The sequence below is a fragment of the Auxenochlorella protothecoides genome (assembly GCF_000733215.1).
Source record: "Auxenochlorella protothecoides strain 0710 unplaced genomic scaffold scaffold85, whole genome shotgun sequence".
NCBI lineage: Eukaryota > Viridiplantae > Chlorophyta > Trebouxiophyceae > Chlorellales > Chlorellaceae > Auxenochlorella > Auxenochlorella protothecoides.
The window spans coordinates 217,571-226,892 of record NW_011934254.1 but is presented as its reverse complement, the minus strand read 5'-3'; the positions used below and the strand labels follow the sequence as shown (position 1 = coordinate 226,892).

Below are 9,322 nucleotides of genomic sequence, written 5' to 3'. Positions count from 1 at the left end.
CTCGCATCCATGCATCCTTGGCAGAATGTCCCCACCGTCTTCACGGTGACATCCTGCGACATTGGGTGTCGGTTGGACGCCAGCTGCCTCGTCCGCCGGGCACCGCCTAGCTCGGCCCTCTTCCATGCCGCCGGGGTGCTGCGAGACGGGCTGCTGGCGGCCGTGACCCCTGGCGCCCTGCGCCACGTGGCCGGCCCAAAGACTGGCTGTGTTGGAGAACTGACGAGCCCCGCAGCCGGATCCAGGCAGGGGACTGGGATCCTTGTTGCAGTGTGTATGTGGATTTGCATGATATTAGAACCACAGGGGATCCTGACGTGCCCACGCCAGCTGAAATCCTCATGGAGCTCCTGATGGTCTATCTAGTTTGCTGACCCAGGTCCACACTCACTCCTCGCCCTCGTCCCGTCGCAGCATGCTGGTGCTGTTCAGCAGCGCATCGGCGGCCCTGGGGAATGCGGGGCAGACAGCGTACGCGGCGGCCAATGCCATGCTCGATGCGCATGCTGGGCGGTGCTTGACTCAAGGATCGCCAGCCCTCGCCCTGCAGTGGGGCCCCTGGGCCTTCGTCGGCATGGCCGCCGCCGCGCCCAGCGTTCTAAGCACCCTTGCGCGCCAGGGTGCGCCGAGGCTGGCTGAGGGGGGGGGGGGAAGTGAATGTTCTTTGCTTGGTGCCAACGATCTCAAGAAGGAAGATGGGTTATTTGCTGTGCCATGCCTGAACTGGGATTTGTTGTGGCCGGCAAGGTGCATACGACACAATATACATGCCAGCGCATGAGATCAATGCCCTCCGCAACCGCAGGCATGCACGCCATGAGACCTGCGCAGGGGCTGAGGGCACTTCAGGGCTGCCTAGCAGTCTCCTACCCGCCCGTGAGGGTGGCGGGGGCCTTTCAGTGGGATGCGCTGCGCCGCCGGCCACTCCTCCCTCACTATAATGAGGAGGCTTCTGACCCTGCGGGTGCCATCAGCGAGGCAAGTGAGCCTCCAGCGGCACGCAGCACCGCTCCTAAGCTCCCCGAAACCAAGGCAGCAGCGCCGAATGGCATGCAAGAAGTGCTGGATCGGATCACCGACCTGGTCTGCGCCGTGCTGGGGGCCTCGGTCGCGCCCGACGCCCCGCTCATGGCCGCCGGACTCGACTCCCTGGCGGCCGTGGAGTTGCGCAGCGAGCTGGGCGCCGCCTTTGGGCTGGAGCTGGCGCCCACTGTGGCGCTGGACTACCCGACCGTCGCCGCGCTGGCTGGGCACATCGGTGCCCTGCTCCGGGAGGTAACGGTGTCTGACAGAGTGGGGAATGAGCAGGGCGAGGCGGTGTGGGACCAGCATCTCGAATCTGTCCAGCATCTTCGGCTACCGGCTGACCCAACCAGGACCCTCGCAACCGTCTACATCGCTGCCACTGGGGCGCGATTCCCCAACCACGTCACCTCAGGTGAGCACTCGCAAATCAGTTGGGGCCTGCCTGAATTGGCTGATAACGGCGGCGCGGACTGGTCTGGGAAGCCCCGTTCCTACAGGAGTTGGGGGCACAATTATCTTGGGATATCCATTAAGCCACACTTGCATCCCTCACCCCAGTGGCCTCCCCACTCCCCCTATCCACATCAGCTGGAGCCTTCATGGAGACAGCTGTACAAGGTCGTGGCGTGCAGACCACCATCCCTGCCGAGAGGTGGGACGTGGATGCCATCTACTCCGCCGCCAGCGCACCCGGGCGTGCCTACGCCAGATTCGGGGCCTTCATCCAAGTGGGCCTGGTTGTGTGTGAGGGCGGCAGCAGTTGGATCTTGCAATGTTGCGGAAAATTTCCCCATATGCGACTCCAGAGCGACCCATCGCATGCATGACTGCCCACCAAGCACACCCATGCCGACTCACCCCAACCCCACATGTGCCCCCATTCCAGGATGTTGCTTCGTTTGACCGGGTCATGTTTGACATGAGTCCGGGCGAGGCGGCATGCCTGGACCCCCAGGCCCGACTCCTGCTGACGTCAGCTCTGGAGACCCTCTGTGGATCAGGTGTGAGCTGCATGGGAGCATGCAGGTCCCCAAGGCTGATCAGCCAGATCAGCGGCCCCATAGACCGCCAACTTCATCCCCTTCCTCCTGCACCCAACAGACTCTGTGTACCAGCTGGCACGAATGGGTCCCCAGACTGGCACATATGCCGGGTGCATGTTTCACGACTACATGAGCCTCATGCATGGAACCCTCGGCCAGCCCCTCAGTGGGGCTGTGATGACAGGTGGGAATGAGAATAAGTAGGGGACCTGATGGCTGCACCGCCTGGATGCCAACATCGTTGGCTGAAGGGATGGTATTGCATGGTATGTTTTAACTGGCGTTATCTCGAGCACTGCGAAGGCTTGGCCCACTGTCGACTTCATTCCGTAATCGCGTGCCTTGATGCAGGAAATGGCGCACCTTACCAGTCAGGCCGTGTGGCCTATGCCTTTGGCCTGTGTGGACCCTGCAGTGGCATCGACACAGCCTGCTCATCCTCGTTGGTGGCAGCCCACAGTGCCCGCGCAGGTGGGTTCAAAGGGTTGCCAGGGTGTATTGGTTCTGGAGCCTGAAGTGCGCATGGAATGCCCAGGGCATTGGCAAAAGATCTCTGACGCTCCAGAAGTCTGCCAGCCCACCTTCTAGACTCCACAATTGCATCCCGTTCACCCCAGGTATCCTCGCGGGGGAGTGCCAGGCAGGGCTGGCAGGGGGCGTGAACGTCATGCTCTGGCCTGGCACTACCGTGGGCATCTGCCAGCTGGGGGCCCTCTCCTCCAGCGGGCGCTGCCGCTCTCTGGAGGCCGGGGCCGACGGGTATGGCCGGGGTGAGGGCATCGTCACTGTGCTCCTCGTCTTGGCCGCAGCGCTGGGCCAGGGCAGACACAGTGACGCACAGCAGCAGCGGCCGCTGGCCGTCCTGGCGGGGACGGCGGTGAACCAGGACGGGCGGTCCAGCAGCCTGACTGCGCCCAACGGCCCCGCCCAGACTGCACTGGTGGCTGCCACACTGGCCGCGGCCGGGACTGGGCCCGCCGACGTCGGCGTGGCCGGCCTGCATGGCACGGGGACCGCGCTGGGGGACCCCCTGGAGCTGGGTGCCCTTCTAGCAGCCCTGCGTGCGCCGCGTGGGGTCGCCGCTCGGCCCATTGCCGTGTCCGCCGTGAAGAGCTGCTTTGGCCACACCGAGGGCGCGGCAGGTGGGTTAAGTGGGCTGGTGTGCTGGCTGGCTGCTGAGTAGAGACTGTGAGCGTTTGCATGAGGTCTGGCTTACCTCGATTCACAATCTCAATCCTCTGTTTAACGCCTACCATCTCTTTGCAGGCTTGACAGGGCTGCTGTTGGGGGCAGCCACGCTGGCCTCAGGCGGCGCGCCCCCTGTCGCGGGCCTTGCCCTCCTGAACCCACATGTCGCGTCTGCTCTGTCCCATGGGTGGGGCCGCGACGGGCCAGCGGCCATGCACATCCCCCGGGAGTCGGCGCCGGTGGGAAGTTCCGGCAGCCTCACCGGCACCAGCTCCTTTGGAATGAGCGGCGTGAATGCGCACGCCATCTTGAGGGGGGGTGGCGTTTGTTCAGGGTCGAATCTCCTGGCAGGCCAGGCAGCGCTGCCTTGTGTGCCTGCGGTGGCCTGGCCCTGCCCCCTGCTGTGCAGTCTGATGACAGGGGCGTTGCCGGGGGCGAAGAAGGGCAGCCTGCACCTGGCTGCCACCCCGGCAGCTGCAAAGCATGCCTGGCTCCATGACCATGTGGTGGCGGGTGAGAGGCTGGGTGGGAGGAGGCTCTGCATACGATGTCAGGCGGGAGATGTAAGAAACGGTTCTACGCTGCGAACATGCACAACAGCCCAAAGACACACGCCTCTCTGCCGCCAGTGTGTCACACTGCAACCTCTCTTACATCCCATCACGCAGGCCTCGGCGCCGTGCTACCTGCCACCGCCCTCCTGGAGCTGGCGGTGAGCCCCGCAGGGGCCCTGCCATTCGGCCTGGGCCTAAGCAGCGCCTGCGCCATCCTGAACGCGGCGTTCCAGGCCCCCTGCAGCCTCTCTGCAGGACGGCTTGTTGTTTCTCTCGACATCGCCGGCGCTGGGCGTGTCACCATCGGCTCCCAGGAGGGCGTGCGCTATGTCGTCGCCCAGCTCTGCCACATCGGCCCTCCCGCGCTTATTGATGCAAGGCGTGGCAGGCACAAATCTCCTGGCGCTGGCAAGGCTGCCATTCGCCTGCTTGGCCAGCGCAGTCTGCGCCTTCCTCCTAGCAAGCCGCCCGCCTTCAATACGGCCGTCCTCGCCAGCCCACCTTCCGGCCAGGTTCCATCCTACGGCGTGCACCCCGCCAGGCTCGACGCCGCGCTCCACCTTTCCGCGCTGGCCGGCTTAACGGGCAAGGGCGGCGCTGTGCGCGTGCCGGTCGCGCTCAGCGCTCACAGCGTGCCGCGCCCCACGCCCTGTGGCTTCAGTCCTGAATATGAGGCTGTCTCCGTGAAGGTGGGGAGCAGGGGTCGCGGTTTGCCCTGCGAGGAGGACAGGGAGGATGGGGCTGCAGCACCCAGCGTTCTTGCCGCGTATGCCGTGCTGTATAGCCTTTGCACCACTGCTCTCACTGAACCCCCCTCCACACCCCTCTGTCTACTGCATAGGTGCTGCGCCACGCCAGGCTGGCATCACAGACAGACACAAGTGTGGTGATGCCCGGCGTGTGCAGCATGCAGGGCCTGGTATCGGCGCCGCTGCTGCGCCTGGGAGGACCCCTTGTGCCTCCTCCTACGGTATCAGCGCAACCGAGCCCGCTGTACCACATCGCCAACTTGGCTGACCGGCCCACCAGGGCATCAGCAAGCTTTACTGATCCAACCCTCGCCAGCTTGCCAGCTCTGAGCATGCGCTGGGCCGGCAACGCTGCTGCCCCTCCTGGTCCCTCCATCATGATCCCGGAACGCCAAGACAGCGCTGAGCTCTGCTCTAGATGTGCGCCAACCCTGTCGGCGCTGCACGCTGCCGGAACTGGGCCATCACTGCAGGCCGCCGTCGCCGGTGCAGAGTGCCTCCCTGCCCCCATGCCGGGCCAGGCCAGAGAGATGGCCCTCGCCTCCCTGGCCCTCCTCATGGTGGCCGGCAACGAGGCCAATGAGGTGTCGAAGCCGGCAGGGCCGGCCTTCGCCCTGGGCCCCAGCATCACCTGCCTGGATGCAGGGACTCCACTCTACCGGAGGAATGCAGAGGAGGAGGCTCATGATGCCCAGCCGGTCCATCACCAGAGAGGCGTCACCTGCCTGCCCAAGCTCATGCGTGGCCTCCCGCCGGGGCTTTGCTCCGCACCAGAGATGCAGTCTCTGCAAGGATGCACGCTCGTGACCGGTGGAATGTCTGGCCTGGGGTGGCTGACTACTTGCTTCCTCCTTTCCAAAGGGCCGGCTTGCCCAGAGGTCTTGCTGGCGGGTCGCAGCGGGCGGCTCGCCGGGCGGCTTCCAGGAGGCGGGGGCGTTTTCGCCACTCCAGACCACCTTCACCTTGTGCAGTGGGACGTCGGGAGGCGTGGCGAGGTTGCATCCCTCTCTCAAATTGCACGGCATCCTCTGTCCAACACGGTGCATGCGGCGGGGGTCCTGGACGATGGCATGCTGGCCTCACAGACCCCCGGCCGCTTCAGGACGGTGGCCGCGCCCAAACTGCAAGGTGCGGTGATGCGAATTGGGTGTTGTGCTTAAGAGAAAGGCTGCCATCCTCTTCCAGCCCTACGCGATGCACTGAGAGGCTGTCATCCCCCCACTCCACGATCCTCCATGGCAGGTTTCCAGCTGGTGGCAGGCGCAGCCGCCGGTCACCCTCTGCAGACCCTTGCGGCCTTCAGCAGCGTGGCCGGGCCCTTGGGGTCGGTGGGCCAGGCCAACTACGCTGCTGCAAACGCCGGCCTGGACGCCGCCTGCGGGCGGCTGCACGCATCCGGGATCCCCTCCCAGGCCCTGCAGTGGGGCCCCTGGGCCGTGGTGGGCATGGCCGCCCAGTCCCGGGGCCTGCTTCCACTGCTGGCGCGCCGCGGTTTCCAGGGTCTGGCCCCGGCCACGGGTCTGGACGTGGTGGCCAAGACCCTGCTTGCAAGGCAGACACCCGCTGCGGAGGCGAGCCTGATGGTATGCCTGGTGGAGTGGCAGACCTACGCCCCGGCCCGCTCGGGCTGGAGCCGCGGACTGTTCTCGGAGGTTGTGGGAGGCGATGCGATGACACCTGCGAAACCTCGGGCCTGGCAGTCCATGGGCCATTTGGCAGGAGGGGACGAGCAGCCTGCACTGCAGTATGGGCATGCCATGGAGACTGGCCCAACCTTTGGAAAGCCGCCAGCAACCCTCGCCGGCAGCCTTGATATCCTAGGCTGCGTGCTGGAAGCTGTGGAGGCTGCAACGGGGAGCGCTCTTACTCCGGACGTGCCATTCATGTCCAACGGCCTCGACTCAATTGGGGCAGTGGAGCTCAGGTGAGGTGGTGCGCAAACTGCACAGCAGCAGCAGATTTCATCTTTGCCTGCACTTCTCCAGCCTGAGGGACATGAACACATGGACTGGGCGGCCTCAAACCCCGGAGATGCACCACATCGACATTGTGGCCCACAACAACATCCCACTGTGCAGAAATGTCCTGGCTGACATGTTTGAGCTGGAGCTGCCTGCAACCATCGTGTTTGACCACCCCACTGCAACAACCTTGGCGACGGCCATTGCCGCGGATCTGAGGGAGCAAGGGGCGAACCCTAGGGAAATTCCCTCTGCAGTGCCAGCCACTCCTGCAAGCTCCAGCCTGTCCCTCCAGGACGTGTGCGGCGCTCTGTCGGAGCTGGGTGCTGAGATCACTGGAAAGCTAGTGCCCCTCAACACCCCGCTCCAACAGGTCAGGATGAGGACACTTTGGAGAATGGTGAGCGCATTGCATAATCGTGGCGATTGTGCTTATAAAATCTCTCACTTCCTGCGCCTCCCAATGCTTGTTCTCAGGCGGGGCTGGACTCCTTGGCCATGGGAGAGCTGGCGGCGGCCATCTCCGATCGGTTCGGCCTCGACATCCCGCCCACCGCCCTGTTTGACTTCCCCACCCTGGGCTCCCTGGGCACACGCATCCACGAGCTGAGAAGCATAGTCCGGCCCAGTCGCAGTGGTCAGGACTCAGTGCCAGTGCACCAGCTGCCAGAGCTGAGGGGTAGCGTACAGCTCATCAGCGATGCCAGAGGTGATTTTCCGGGGGTCTACAGAGATGACAGCTCGACCTCTTGGCTGGCATGCCTCGCCAGCGCCCAGGAAGCTGCCGCACCCCTGCACCTCGCCCGCTGGGACATGGACAGGACGTACAGCCCAGAAGTGTCTGACACCGGCACTGTGGCGTGTCGCTTCGCCACCATGTTCCGAGGACAGGAGCATCTCCTGTTTGATGCCGAGCTGTTTGGGCTCAGCGCGAGAGATGCTGCCCTCGCTGACCCCCACCTCCGCCTCCTCCTCCAGCATGCCCAGGTGGGGTTCGGGGGATCGACACACAATCAAGGTGCTTGCCCGGCCACAGTGCAAGCTTTCATTCTGTTACAAGCTGAGGTGGTGGATGGTGTGGCGTTCCAGTCGCCAATTCCATGGGCGGCCAAGCGGGCGCATCAAGCGTCGCCCCCCTGAAGCAACCATCCTGCTCCCTCCTCGATGCCCTCCCGTGCAGATGCTGCTGTCTGGTCAGCCGGAGGCACACCGCACCAAGCACGTGGGCGTGTACATCGGCTGCATGTGGGCGGAGGACCACACGGCGACCTTGCCACCTGCCGCCGCCGTCAACCCTGTCGCCAGCACAGGCAATGGGCTGAGCTTCATGGCCGGTCGCCTGGCTTTTGCCTTTGGCCTCCGGGGCCCAGCTTCGGCTGTGAACACCGCCTGCTCCTCCTCCCTGGTGGCCCTGCACTTTTCCACTCACGGTGAGTATGCTTGCTCAAGAGCTTGGCAGCGCTCGGGAGTCCCTGCCTTCATACATGGCTCTCCCTGATCATGCACTCCTGAACACATCCTGCCCTGCACCCCTCGCCAGGCCTGCGGGCAACAGACTGCGAGGCGGCACTGGTGGGCGGGGTCAGCCTGGTGCTCGACTCCGGCAGCGCGGCCAAGATCAGCGCGCTGCAGGCGCTGTCCCCCTCTGGGCGCTGCCGGGCCCTGGACGAGGCGGCGGACGGCTACGGTAGGGGCGAAGGCGTGACGGCCCTGCTGCTGACCACGGCCGACCCTGTCGAGGCTGTCCGCTCACTCAAAGCGGCCTCGGGCCCGCTGGCGGTGCTGGCGGCCACTGCGGTGAACAGCACGGGGCTTGCCAGCGGCGTCACGGCGCCCAGCGGCCCCGCCCAGCAGCGCCTGCTGGCAGATGCCATGCGGCGCGCGGGCGTGGCAGCGGATGGCGTGCAGTCCCTGTCCCTGCACGGGACGGGGACGCCGCTGGGAGATCCCATCGAGGTCGGCGCAGCGATGGCCCAGCTGGGGCAGAGGGGCGCCGCCTGCTTGTCCCTGGCTGCCACCAAGGCTGTGTTTGGGCATGCAGAGGGCACGGCAGGTGAGAGCTGACTTTGGAGAAGAAGGGGGGGGGGGGCAATAGGGTTTGGAAGAGAAAGCGTCAAGGGCTGTCAATGAACATGGTAAAGAGCATCAACACAGCCAGTTCACATCCATCTGATCCAGTACCTCCCAGGCTCCTTGCATCGCCTCAAGGCACCCACCTCCCACTTCTCACGCCGCAACCCAAATCACGACCCTTTCCAGGCCTGCTGGGGGTTTTGGCGGTGACAGCCGGTTTGCAGCAGCGATGCATGGCGCCGGTGGTGAACCTGCGATCCCTCAATCCCTACGTCTCGCACGCCCTGGCGTCCAGCGCTTCGCCGGGGGGGATTGCGGTGCCTCGACAGCCAGCCCCGGCGAGGGCCTCCTCCAGCGTCGCAGGTGGCCTGACACGGTGGGAGTGCTGCATGCATCAGGAATGCAGAGGCAACCATGCTCACCGCCGCAACTCCATGGCCCATGTCCCTTCATTCCTCACACAAGCTCCGCTGCATATATGCAGGCACCAGCTCGTTCGGCATGAGCGGCATCAACGCCCACGCCCTGGTCAGGCCGCTGGGTGCACCTCCCGCAGTGCTCGGTCACCCTGGCTTGGCGTGGCAGCAGCAGGTGTGCCGGTTAAGCCCCGCGCCTCACCCTTTCCTGTCCTCCTGGGTTGAGGAAGGGGCCTTTGCCATGCGCCTGGTCCAGCCAGGGCTAGCTGCAATCTGGGACCACTGTGTGGACGGACGTGCCCTGCTGCCGGC

The 9,322-nt window shown here is 65.0% G+C and overlaps 1 protein-coding gene across 1 annotated transcript; it reads left to right on the top strand.

The window, feature by feature from the left end:
* Positions 1 to 415: 415 nt before the first annotated feature.
* F751_6266 (Oleandomycin polyketide synthase, modules 5 and 6) lies at positions 416 to 8,585 on the top strand (the record flags this gene model as incomplete). Its single annotated transcript, XM_011400709.1, has 17 exons — positions 416 to 620; positions 806 to 1,438; positions 1,615 to 1,754; positions 1,913 to 2,027; positions 2,128 to 2,253; positions 2,687 to 3,211; positions 3,345 to 3,575; positions 3,926 to 4,500; positions 4,653 to 4,697; positions 5,082 to 5,258; positions 5,532 to 5,688; positions 5,803 to 6,484; positions 6,639 to 6,894; positions 6,999 to 7,139; positions 7,299 to 7,508; positions 7,702 to 7,951; positions 8,062 to 8,585. 17 exons carry the CDS (start codon positions 416 to 418, stop codon positions 8,583 to 8,585), a joined length of 4,992 nt encoding a protein of 1,663 aa, XP_011399011.1.
* Positions 8,586 to 9,322: the final 737 nt, after the last annotated feature.